Raw genomic sequence first — 13,122 nt, forward strand, 5'->3', positions numbered from 1 at the left:
TTTTTTTTTTTTTTTTTTTTTTTTTCCCCCCCTGTGTCTCCATCTTTACTTTCTCTCGTTTTTTTTCTTCTGCCATTTTCCCCCTCCGCATCCGTGCCTATCCGCTCACAGGTGCCTCCTCCCATAAAAGGAAAACAGAGCGAACTTGAAAAGCAACAAGGCAACAGCGTCTTGTTTTCGATCGCTCAAGCCTCCCAAACCACCACTTTCTCTGCCTCAAGTGCATTCGGGCTTGCTTGCTGGAGAGAAACACCGAACCTCTGGAATCACTCCCCAGCGATATTTCAACCGCTCGCGGCTTTGATCGGCCGTTCAACTATCGCCCCCATGCAATAGGCATTAGCGAACGACCAAACGAGGTCGGGCAACTCGATTGCCGCCACCCACGACAACATCCGGCTCTCCGCCACCGGGCGAGGCAGCCATAAAGAGATGGCCAGCGAATATGCTGCACCACTTAGCCCTGCTGCTGGCGGTCTGTCGGACTTGTTGCAGCAGCATGGCTCGCGGGATTACTTGGGGGCGGGCTCCCCATCGCCGCCAAAGAGGCGCGACGACACACAAACTAACGAATCAACGACAACCATGAGGACGAAAAAAGCTGCGCAGAGGCTAGGTCGTGATACCATAGGAGATAAGGGATCCGGGGGAAGCCACAGGATGAAGCCGCGGTTGTCTTCAAATCAAATGCCCCGCTCACTTCTGCCCGTCACGGAAAGGAAGAGCCAGGACGAAAACAGGGGGGACATGCGGAAGAGGAAGGGAAGCATAAAGGAGAAGATGGACATTGCACCGGACGGAGCCTCGGCAGGTCGAGAGGGTAGACAGTTTGCTGTTGCCAACGTGGGCAACAATGGACGCATTTACCTGAGGTATGTGGTTCTTCCCTTGGAGACGCGAGGGGGCTTGTCAGCTTGACGAGGAGCAAGGGAAGCACAGAGACATCCTAACTGGGGCATTCCTCTCAATCTGTTCTTGTTTAGGCCTACGATACGACCTGCGCATCAAAGGTATCCGCAGCCGAACTTTGTATTCCCTTCGACGCCGCCAACAACGGCCACCTCGAAACCCTCTGCTGCATCAGCGGACAAAACTGGGAAAAATAAAAATGATTCTGATACCACAAAGACCGAATCCAAACTGTCCCAGATACTTAGCAGCCAATGGACACTCCCGCCAACACCGTCGACGTCCGCGACTAGGAGAACATTGCTCGCGGCGAGGCGGGGACGGCATCGACGGGCGGTTTCCGACTCAACTGTCCCCGACCTCCCTGGCGCAACACCCGAATCCGAAGCCGATGGCCTCAAGATTGTAATTACACAACCAAAAGATGACCAAAGACCAAAATCAGTCGAGGATAGGGATCCTCCTGGGTTTGTTCCGGTTCTTGATGTGTCTATTCCAAACTGGAAGTTGGGAACTCCTCGTTTCACCCATATGGGCGGAGCAGACATCCGCGGTTCCTCTTACGGGGCACCTACCGAAATACGATCCGACTCTACTTCCATTGCAGGCCGAACGCCACGCAGCATAGCTGAGTCGGTACGGGGCAAGAAGCCCAGTCCTATCAGCATACCGAGCATACCGCGAGCATTTCTGTCACATCCCCCGACTGGAAGTCCTCCGATTGTTCCCATGAGCGGTTTGCCGCTGCGTCGAGCCACCTACATCTCCACTTTCCTCGTCATCGAGCCACGCATGTTTGACGATTTGACCTTCAAACCCGCTTGCGATGACCGGTCGATTGTTCGCTACTCCCCGCACACAGGGGCCGTGACTGCAGCGTCACCACCTCGCCTGGTTGCCGAGATTACATCCCCGAGCTTCCTGGACTACGAGTTGCTTTCCGACTTTTTCCTCACGTTCCGCTCCTTCCTCGAGCCTTACGACCTGCTCAAAATGCTGATAGCCCGACTCAGATGGGCGCTGGCTAGGGAGGATGAGACCGGTATGGTGGTCCGCGTGCGGACCTTTGTGGCTCTTCGACATTGGATTCTCAACTACTTTATGGATGATTTTGTCATCGACTACCAACTTCGTACCATGTTCTGTGAGTTGATCAATGACTTTGTGAGCGAGCTTTGTCAAGATCAACCGGGGAGCAAAGTGCAGGTTAAGATCTTGGGCGAACTCAAGAAGTGTTGGCGTAGAGTGTGCGCACAATATTGGGACAGTCCTGACTTCGACTCGTCTCTGGGCGCAGAAGCGCCGATTATACCAGGCGGGATCGCTGGACATCGCAACGCTGATTTAACCCCGGTCTTCTGGACTCAAAATGTAGAAGAACACCCACCTCAGCTTGGTCCTGTTGACTGTATCTCTCCCTCCCTGCACTTTACATCCGGAGACATGAGCTTGCAGGTCGATGCGCCACGCACCGCTCACATGGACGCCGTCATCCGTGACGACAGACCAGCTACGCCTCTCCAGCCCGACACTCTCGCCATCGGCCACAAGAGGCCACAGCCTTCCTCGCTCAGTGTGAGCAGTATAGATGCAATGTCATGTTCATTCCCCACCAAGAACCTTCTTTCCATGCAACCAGGGGCCGGTCAGTTCCTTGCAGCTCACCCTGTCGACCCAAGTACTCTATCGAGCACATTGGTTCGGAAAGCCAGCACGCCCAAGGCACTTGCCGGGAAGCGCGTCAGGCCTCAGTCTCCGCGGCATAAGCGCAACGGCAGTTTGACCGACTCGCTAAGGGACCACTCGCCGAATGTGGGAGAGAAAATAACATACAAGAGTACTGAGGTTCTGATGGCTTATCCGTATGTGGGAAGCCTCGTCAGAGGAGCCATGTTTCCACCAGGACAAGCGTTTGTCGAAATTCCCACCCCTGGTTCCGGCGAGGTCTCTCGGCAGACTACCGTCTTCCAACCTTACCCAGTGGATACACAAAAGGAGAAGGCATCTGCATCAGCCATGTCGGGTCAGGGTATGCGCAAGCTGCTGAGCAGCGTCCGTCGGGCTATCAGCACCAAAGGCCCGGGCCTATCACCAACGCAAGGAAGTTTCTTGAACATTTCTCCTCTTGGGCCCCGCGGTGCCACTACCAACAGGCTACCTGGCACTGCAATCGTACCGCAGGCTCGGCCAAACCAGAATGGTGTCAGACCTCCAGTGCGCATCGACCTCCTCGGAGCCGAGGTGGCCGAGGACTTTAAGAAGGCCGTGCGAGAAGACGCTGCCATCGATGCTGCTAACATGGGCAACGCAATCCCAACAATAATCGGCGGCATAGAGGAGGAAGAATGCCAGGATAACGAACGTCCAACTCTGGATGTAGACATCCCTGTGGATGCAGGGCTCGAGGACACGTTTCTTCGTCCCATCAGTGATCAAGCGATTACCAGTGGGAGCAAGTCTATTGTCATTGTCGATGACACGGTACCACCACCGGTACCTGCCGAACCACCACTTATGACTGGCGCCCTGCTCTCAGCTACTTTGCCCATGGTTAACCCGTCAGTAGAAGCTTTTGCGGATTCCTTTGCATCTGCAGCAGATCCGACACCACCAAACACGCCACCTGGGCACAGTCTCGGAACGCCCCGTCAAGACTCGTACATTCTTCGACACACGCTGATGCGTCAATCTTACTCTGAAGAAATTCTGCCTCCACTTGGTAGTGAGGCTGTCGGCATCTCCAACCTGCAGTCTCGTCCCTCGGAGGATTCAACGCGACCATCCATGGATACTCCCAGGCCATCGGACGACTACATGCGGCAATCGGCGCGTCGGCCCCCGCTTAGCGGCGTTCGCGGTCACTTTCGTCAACCATCAAGCAGGTCGTATAGATCTATGCAGTCGTTTGGGAGGCCACGCCATGCCTCTTTCACAAGTGGCATGGCCCCACAACCCACCATGGGAAGTTTTGACGCCACCACCTTTTCCGAGCAGTCTGTGGATGATGCAGTTCCGACAACACCTCTGCCACAGCCAATGCGCGTGCTTAGAAGGCGTCCTGGGGGTGATTTGCGTGGCGTTACCAACGTCGGCCAACTTGACCAGCACCAGCTACGTAGGTCGCGGTCAGTAGGGTCTTTGACGACCTTTACAGAGTCGATCCACAGCTCTTTCATACGCGGCTCAGCTCAGGAAAAAAACGACGGTTTTGTGGATGTTGTGGACGTCATGTCGGATTATTACCCACAGGAGAGGGCAGCCGGTTTCTCGTTGGGTGACATGACGCAAAAGTCTGCCAAGAAGCCTGCATCGATCTTCAGCACATACTCGTCCACGCCTGTGATGCGGCCGTCTTTTGAGGCTGAAGCCCACAAACTAGCGCAAATCCCTGATGATCCAGATGACAACGGCGGTGTCGAATCTGCTCTTGCGAAGCTGGAGGGCAAGTACGAAAAGAAAACATTCAAGCTTTCCATGGAACCAAAAAAGCCCAAGACGAAGCTCCTAGGCAACTGGTCTCTGAAACTGCGTGGGGGCGGCGAAGAAGAGCATGACACCCTGGAGAAGAAGGACCACCGCCACAAGCATGTTGGAGACGACACTCACCTGTCTCAGCTTGTTGACCACGATAAAGAGGACGATGACATGCGTGTACTGGCCGACAATCTCTCCTCCAGCTTTCTGCCTCTGGCCGAAGCTCCCCGCCGAGAACAATATGGCACGTTGTCTTTCTTGTCGGGAAGTTCCGATGATTCATTGTCATCCACCCCCATCTTAGAGCGGGGTCTAGTCGAAGACTCACAACCGGGCGAGATTAAGGACGATGAGTGGACAAACCGGTCAAAGTTCGAAGAAGACGAGCTTCCGACGCCTAGAGTGACCAGCGATCGAGAAGTTTCATACGATCTTGTCGAGAAGACGAACAGCCTGAATCGAATCCAACCTGGAGACACCATCCCTCGTTCTTCGCCAGCCAATGGCCATATCGAACCCCAATCATTTCTGTTTGACGACGGCGACAGTGACGATGACTCTGAAAGCGAGCTGTCCTCGGAGATGTCTATAGATCTACCTGGCGACTCGGATGAGGCCGAAGACGTGGTTGGCAGGAAGCGAAGCGACACGGTGACGTCGGTGTTGCCTGTCCACCCGCTGGGTGAGCCCAACCTCTCAAGCCGTGACATGACAAATATCCACCCACTCAAGAGTCACCCACCCTCACCACCCATGACATTGGTGCAAGCACTGCAAATGTCACCAGGGACAGCGAACCGGGGCCAGCTTGATAAACAGGAGCCTCGAAAGCCTCTGCCGCTCTCCCCAGAAATCACGCCCACTTTTGCTGCACACGAGAGGCAGCCCTCGGACCAGTCAGATCAGGCAAATGCTGAGGATGCTGCGCAACAAAACTCAAAGTTTTCGGTGCATCTTCCTTTTATCCTTGCCTTCGACTCACAGATATTGGCACAGCAGTTTACTCTGATTGAGAAGGACGCGCTCAACGAGATCGACTGGAAGGAGCTTATCGACATGCGCTGGAAAAAGGCCGACAATAGCGACGCTCGGTCGTGGGTCGATTTTCTACGCAACACAGACGCACGCGGCGTCGAGGTTGTTATTGCGCGGTTCAACATTATGGTTAAGTGGTGCGTGTCCGAGATAGTGCTCACTCAGGACCTCGAGGAGCGGGCAAGGTGCCTAATCAAGTTCATCCACATCGCTGGGCACTGTCGACGATACCGCAACTTTGCCACCATGTCGCAGATCGCCATTGCCCTCACCAGTCCCGAGGTGTCGAAGCTGCAGCGCACTTGGGCCATGGTGCCGGCTAGTGACCTGACGACGCTTCAGCAGCTCGAGGCGCTCGTCAGCCCGACTCGTAACTTTTACAACCTCCGGGCTGAGATGGAAGGGGGTGATGTTGAGAGTGCAACCTCGGGCTGCATCCCATTTGTGGGCATCTACACGCACGATCTTCTCTTCAACGCGCAACGCCCCAGTGAGATCGCGAGCAGCCCTACAACCGCCCCGCTGGTCAACTTTGAGCGTTGTAGGTGTGCTGCCAGCATCATCAAAACACTGCTGCGGCTTCTCGAGGCAAGCTCGCTGTACACGTTCCAGCCGATAGAAGGCATCACAGAACGCTGTCTCTGGATGGGGGCGCTGTCAGATGATGAGATTAGAAGGATCTCGGAGGGATTGGAATGAAGAGAACATTCCCCTCCTATCCAGGACTCTTGCAAGTCACTCACTGACATGGCTGTAGACTGCAAACCACAAAACATATGCACCGCATCAACTTCTGCTTTGTCTCGCTCTTTTTTTTTCCCCTCATAAAACCTGTTTCCAACCAGAGCACACAGACACATAGACCAACGCCCTCGTTGTTTTGCTCAGAGCACACGGTTTCACAGATGAAACATACAACCCTGTTCCACTAGATCAACTCGCACCCGCATGTCACATTGATACCCTTTTCTACCTATGTTCATATCCATAACTGTCTTTCTATTTACATATTTTCTTGAGTTCCTGTCTCGCATACCCTGCTGCTATTGTTAATGATGCAGCTCAATTTCAAACTCTTTCTTTGAACTTGTTTTCTGGCATTTAGTTTGGATTCTCCATCTGTTTCTTTCTCTAGTTTCTTGGCGAAAGCAAGCGATCCAGCAGAGGCGTACGATATAGGAGAAGTTGAAAGCATTTCAAGGATAAGAACAATCAATGAGGCGAAGAAAAGGAAGAACTGTTTGAGCTAGCATCAGCATCCGCTTGGAGTCTTGTTTCTTTCTCCCTTTACTAGTCTGCCTTAAAGCTCTGGACTTTTATGCGTGTTTTTAGCCTTGTCTTTTCTCTATACCCCACGTATTTATTCAGTCTTCTACTTTTCGGTATTGGTCAATGTATATAGCGGATAATTAATTCAATTTTGACGCCATTATCTCTTTATCCTATTGCACCTTCGATGTGCACTGCGTTGGTCCGTGCCTAGTTTTATTATTCTGTTTCTGCTAAGGACTATTTCATCTCAGTCTAGGGCAATTGGGGCTCTTGGTGTTACTGACTGGCAACTTGCATCCAAATTATAGCAATCCAAAGTCACCATGGCTTTCAAGGGCTGCGTACCGACTTGACTGCTGTCCTGCACCGATTACCGAGATACTCTGAATACTTGCAATGGGGTAGCATGCAAATACTAGACAAGACATGCAATATTGTGGCTCAATGAGAATATTAGACAGCTTATGGAACTATATAAAATGATATGCTGAATTTTATATACAGGGCGAGAATCAAATGCCACGAGAGTTCTCAGCAGACAAAGCCAAGCTCTGGTGAGTGAGCTGGGTTTTGTTACCAAGAAAAAGCCCCGCCGAGGTCACTCTTTCTGCTGCTCAAGAGAGTATGGGGGACACTTTAGTAGACGCCAATGATCTCACCCACGACACTCCTGAACATGCCCTTGGGGTCGAACTTTTGGCGGACAGCCTTGAAGCGAGCGATGTGCTGTTTTGTTTTTGTAAGGAGTTTAAATGGTTAGCTCACACCATCTTGATTTTTTTTTTTTTTTTTTTTCCTCTTCTTTTCTCTTCTGCAGAGAAACCAGAACCTTCGTAAGAGGCCGGTAACAGAAAGATCAAATTGGCATTGAGGGTTGTTTTAATGAAAAGAAAAGGAAAAAAAAACAATACTCACGTTGGGGTCGAGGTGCTTGGCGCCCTGCTTCAGAACTTCGCGAGTGTTCTTGGTCCAGTGCGGGCGGCAGGGGAACTCGTCGATCAGAACCTTGGGCACGCGGTGGTAAAACTCCTCGTTGTAGCGCTTGTTGTCGCCCCAGGTCGGACGGAACTGATTTCGAGGGAAGAGGAGGTGAGGAGGTGAAGAAACGGAAAGTCAGCATTTTTTTTTTTTTTGCAAACACCCGTGGTTATTCTCCAAAGGTTGAAAAGGAAGGCTCTCAACTCACCGAAGGCCAATCAAACATAATGACACCGCGGGACCAGTCGGCGCCGTCGGCCGTGTTGTAGGTGCCCTGGCCCAAAAAGTCAAAGTAGGCCTTGCCGAACTTGATGTTGATGCCGCTGCGGTAGGTGCTGGTGACGGGCTTGAGCTTCCCGATCTCCTCGTCGAACAGGGCGCGGATGCGCTTGAGCACGGCGTTGGCCTGCGTCATGGGGAAGGCCAGCTCCAGCGTGTAGCCGCGCAGCCCGTTCTCCCACTGCGGCGTCTGGTCCGGGTACAGGCCGCCGATGAGCACGTCGTAGTTCCAGCCGTACACAGGCCACTCGGTCAGCGGCTCCTGCGTCGTCTTCTCGCGGAAGTTGGGCTTCTCCCACTGGTTGAAGAGGATTTCCTCGCCGCTGGGGAGGTGGTTTTCAGTCATGCGAGTGTTAGTCCTTTCTTGGTTCAGTCATCACCGCCCTGGCTTTAGTACCAGAGTATTCCCTGTCTTTCTGGCTGCTTACATCATGTTGCTGGTAAAAGCAATCTTGCCGCTGTTGAATATGGCCTTGATAGCCTCGGCCTCCAGCTTGGTGACGGAGAAAGTGTTTTGGAAAGCCTGCTGAGTGGTCGAGTTGATGTCGACGACGTCGTAGTAGCGCTGGTGAAACTTGCGCTTGTGCGGCCACCACCAGAGGTTTGCTGTTGCATAGGGCGCAATCAGGGCTTCGATGTCGCCATCAAAGACGTCCTTCTCTTCGAGGCTATATATAAAGAAGGAAAAAGAGATTCAGCCCATGTTGGTCTCAGCACCGGCGAGGGAGGACTAGCAAAAGTCAAAAAAAAAAAAGTCAAAAAAAAAAAAAAAAACAAGGGGGGGAAAGAAAAGAAAAAAAAGAAAACTCACGTCTTCTGCATGGCATAGAGCTTGGTGTCAGGGTAGACACTCATCTTGATGCGGGCAATGATGCCCAGCAGGCCAAGCGAGGTCGAAGCGGCCAGCCAGTCGTCATCATTGGCGTTGCGCTTGACGATACGGATGTCGCCGTTGCCGTCGATGATGTGCAGCTCCTGCGCCGCCGCGCCGACCATGGCGTCCTCGCGCAGGGACGAGCGGTGCGCACCCATGGCAATGCTTCCGCCCAGAGAGATGTTCCAGTTTACTAGGGCGTAGTTGACCGAGGCGCCCCTGTCATGGAGGTACTCTGTGTTTTGTGTGCAATTAGACTTGTTGGTTAGATTCCCGCTTCAACATGCCTTCAAGATAGATCAGTCAGAAAAAGGGTTTTTATTTTCACTCACGAGCAAGAGTGAAGAAAGTGACACCGCCCTCAATCATGACGGAGCCACCCTCGAGGTCCAGGTCGTAGATGCGGCCCAGGCCCTCGGTGCGGATGATGACGGTCTCGTCGTCTGAGCACTGCGTGTCGTACCACATGTGGCCCTTGCCGGCAGCCCGGACAAGCTTGCCGGCTGCAGCGGCTTCCTTGACCATGGCGGCGGCCTCCTCGACCGTCTTGGGGTCTTTGACCTCGGTGACATTATAGCAGGACGGGAAGCCTTTTGAGAAAGGTCGAGTTTTTGTTGTGTTAGTGTGTTTGTCAAAAATCAATTATGAGGATGAGCATATTGATTGAGCACAATTAGACAGAAAAAAAAAAAAAGACCTACCAGGCCCGTCAAATGTATTCCATTCCATGCCACCCACCACGGTCAAGCAGCCCATGGCCACAAGGGCGGCGAGGCCTGGAAGTCGCACCATGACGTGGAGTTGAAAAAAAAAAGACGAAGTAAGACTTGTTACTTGTCTGACCTCACGCAGGCAAAAAAACAACAGCGAAAAGATCTTGTGCCGTTGCGCAGTGGACAGGACAGGGAGAATAGCTAAATTCTCAACCCAACAAGCAAGCCTCCGTCTTACAGTTGATGCGAAGACGGCTAGCCAAGAACGAGAGGAAAGTGGAAAAGTGCAAGTCCGGCTAGTCCCATGGGAACCAACTGCAAGATATACTTTTCTTTCCTTTTCTCCTTCTCGCATTGAGCGGACTCGCCCGTTTACCCCATCGTCGCTTATTACTTGATTTTGACTGTATCTTTGATCTCCTATTTCCAATATGGGTAAAAATGCCAAGCAATAACAACTCCACCATGGTGGTAGCCGCGGTTCTGTCATTCCAGTAAGTAACCGTCGTTCAAGAACAAAGCTCCAGGGGGGGTATGCTCGCGGAAAATAACAATGTTAGGTTCTTGCAGCCAGCAGGACGGTGGGCTCAAGTCAAACCGCGACATGGCGAGATAAGAGAGGTAAGTAGATTGATTGATTAGATAAGTGAAGTGATTAAGTCTCATTTACTCTCTTCCACATATCCAACACTAGTCGACTTACCTAACATGATAGCCCGCAATGCGCTTCATAGGCATACAAAGCAAACTGACACAAAACATCATAAAGAGGCCAGGCCAACTGTCCGCGTATAGGCAGCCCGTATAACTGCGTAAAAAATAACACCCCTATGCCGCCATCTCACTGCGTATAACGTAAATCGCACTCGCAGGGCTTCCCCAAAAACATGAACCCCAGTACCAAGTCGGCAGTGGTACCTGAACCGGGCAGGTTAGGCCAGTAAAATGAGCCGATGTAACTCCCCGCAGGCACATCAAGTAATGATCGATGCTCAAAGAACGCGGGGCAGTCAAGCAAACAGGGGTCAGCAATGGCACGCGTGCCACCTGCTCAATGCCAAAACAGTAGGTAGAGGTGCCTCTCATCAGGCCATTATGCGTGCAAGCTCGTGATGTAACATATATCGGAAAGTCGAGCTTCTGTGTTGTTGTGACGGTGCCGAGAAATACGAAGTGCATGCGGCGGCTCGCTCGCCGTGTCGAGGTAAAGATGACTGGTTCAAGTCAACATCTTTATTCCGGAGACGCCACTCGGATTTATTCACTGAGTTAGTTATTAATGTAACCCATCCAGAGCCCCACGAATAATTGCTACTTCGCACGAAGGTTCCAAGACCTCGCGCATGCATGCAACCGAGGCTCGCATCAACTCTGAACCATCCACTCATGAGCAAACAATAATATCAGGCCAGTCAATCAACACGGGCAATATGCGGCAGATGTAGCATTGAATGAACCACAGAACATGGACCTGTTTATTGTGTCTCCGGTCCGGGATATCATAATTGAGACACGTCGCTATGTGTAAACAACTCCGAGAGAACAAGGAAATAGGCAAGAAACTGGACATCAACCGACTCGTGTATTGTGGATATGCCCAGCCAATGGCCAGCCACAAAAGCTTGATCTTGAAAGAGGCAGAGAAGAGAAGAGAAAGAGGGACAGAAGGAAAACGACGCTGTCGTTTTGGTAGATTAAAAGAATTTACACAATACTTCTTAAGAAATTATGGTCTTTGGTTGAGAGCGAATGTAATGATTTCATTTCCCCCCTCGATGAGGAACGACTGGCTGGCCAATTCTCTCTAGAATTGCCTATGCCCAAAGCTCAGTTCTCTCGGAATGGAAGCTTATTTCCCGGCTTCATTACAGGCCCCGTACGCCCGGAATCGGCAGCAGCGGCTCCTCCTAGGGGCCACGCCGAGGCCGAGTTCTTCTGGGCCGCTGAGACTGGTGCCGTTGCTGCTGGGGCCGGCTTGACCAAGGTGCCAAAGGGACTAACCTGGCCCGCCCTCAACCAAGTATCGAGATTGGGAATCGCCGACGCCGGTCCACCATTTGGGTTGGATGTGGGCTCTACAGGGCTTTGCACACTCGGCTTGGGAAACAAGCTGAACCTGGCACCCGGAGTGTTGTGGTCAATGGTGACAGGAGGATCACCGTAGTTGCTGCTGCTGCGCTGCAGGGGGTTGCCGACCTTATCGCGACCACCAACAGCGGCGCTTGCAGGCTTGTATGGCTTCTCTTTGACGTCATTGAGGTAGCCATTGTTGTCATATCCGCGACGGTCGACGAGGTTGTCTGTGCTCCCGTACGCCTCCCCCAGCCCGCTGGCTTCCTTGCGGAAAGAGTGCGGATACGAGATGGGAGGTCGCTTCTGCTCGTCCTTTGCCAGTCTATTCCGGCGGTAGCGGAGGATCAAGTAAAATGCAAGGATGCTGATCAGCGATGAGCCAATGAAGGTGCCCACTACCGCCAGGGCGGCCTGCGTCACAGAAACGGCAGCACCTTGAGCTTGGGAAATCTGAGTGCTGGCCTCAGCCCTCGCGGAAGTCGCTTCAGCACGTGCAACCGAGACTTGACTTGCGGCCTGGTCCATGAGTTGGTTGGCAGACTGCCTGGCAGCGGCTATTATGCTCGCGGCCGAAGAAGCTGCGCTGGCCGTCGCGCTGGCAAGGTTAGAGGCGATTTGCGCCGCGGCGCTGGATGATATGCTCTCTCGTGCAATAGACACGGCACTGTCAGCGCTTCTCTGCGCAGCCGATGCCGACTCACTCGCTCGGCTTGCTTGGTCTTGGGCCTGACGGGCCTGCTCTGACGCCTGTCTGGCCTGGTCGGCGTTTTGTCGCGCTTGTTCGCTGGATTGCCTGGCAGACTCTTGCGCCTGTCGAGCCTGGTCCTGTGCGCGCTGCAATTCCTGGCTGAGACGCGAGGTGGACTGGGCGAGCTGCTGCACCTGTTGGGACAACTGCTGAGATTGCTGCGAGACTGAACGAGATTCTTGCGACACTTGCTCAAGTTGTTGGCGCAGTTGTTGAACCTGCCCGTCATTCTGTCGCCTGCCCAGCGAGTTGCGACCTGAAAGACAGGGTGGAAGTTCTGGAGCAGGAGTGATGAGCGGATCTGCCGCTACCGCGGGGGAAGCCTTCTCCTCGTCTTGCGTGCTACTGCTCAAGGTATCGATATCGCCAACACTCCACCTTCTGTATGCCTGTATCCTCTGGTGACCCAGCGCCTCCACAACTTCGTTCTTCGTTTCATTCTCGTCTCGTTCCGGCCTTCTCCGCCTGTGAGAAGCTACCACGTTCTCAGCCACCGCCGCCGCCGGCTTGTCCAATATCACATCAGGTGCATGAGCAGCTGTAGCGTCTTGCGCAAATGGCTCCAAAGATAAGCTGCCGTTCGCTGAGGGCAGAAAAAAGAGAACCGAAGTTCCTAGACAGGTGAACAGGCGCCGGGTCGACGGCAGTCTCGTTGCTGTCGTCATAACGGGTCGTACGTTCGTCGAGTTCGTTTCACGCCAAAAATAAATAAAAAGTTCGGATGGCCACTGTGCAGCCGAGCAAAAAAAAAAAAAAAAAAAAAAAAA

At 52.8% G+C, this 13,122-nt stretch overlaps 3 protein-coding genes across 3 annotated transcripts; 1 reads left to right on the forward strand and 2 right to left on the reverse strand.

Moving 5' to 3' along the window:
• Positions 1-336: 336 nt before the first annotated feature.
• Positions 337-6,117, forward strand: PpBr36_06999 (uncharacterized protein; the record flags this gene model as incomplete). Its single annotated transcript, XM_029894139.1, has 2 exons — positions 337-872; positions 984-6,117. Coding segments are annotated over 2 exons (5,670 nt in total), but the record flags the coding sequence as incomplete, so codon positions are not given.
• Positions 6,118-7,326: 1,209 nt separating this feature from the next.
• PpBr36_07000 (uncharacterized protein) lies at positions 7,327-9,613 on the reverse strand (the record flags this gene model as incomplete). Its single annotated transcript, XM_029894140.1, has 7 exons — positions 7,327-7,416; positions 7,606-7,758; positions 7,877-8,270; positions 8,376-8,615; positions 8,759-9,056; positions 9,154-9,411; positions 9,523-9,613. 7 exons carry the CDS (start codon positions 9,611-9,613, stop codon positions 7,327-7,329), a joined length of 1,524 nt encoding a protein of 507 aa, XP_029748594.1.
• Positions 9,614-11,361: 1,748 nt separating this feature from the next.
• Positions 11,362-13,020, reverse strand: PpBr36_07001 (uncharacterized protein; the record flags this gene model as incomplete). Its single annotated transcript, XM_029894141.1, has 1 exon — positions 11,362-13,020. The coding sequence occupies one exon, from the start codon at positions 13,018-13,020 to the stop codon at positions 11,362-11,364; it is 1,659 nt and encodes a 552-aa protein (XP_029748593.1).
• Between the last annotated feature and the right edge of the window lie 102 nt (positions 13,021-13,122).

This window comes from Pyricularia pennisetigena, chromosome 1, assembly GCF_004337985.1.
Source record: "Pyricularia pennisetigena strain Br36 chromosome 1, whole genome shotgun sequence".
In the NCBI taxonomy this organism is placed as follows: Eukaryota; Fungi; Ascomycota; class Sordariomycetes; order Magnaporthales; family Pyriculariaceae; genus Pyricularia; species Pyricularia pennisetigena.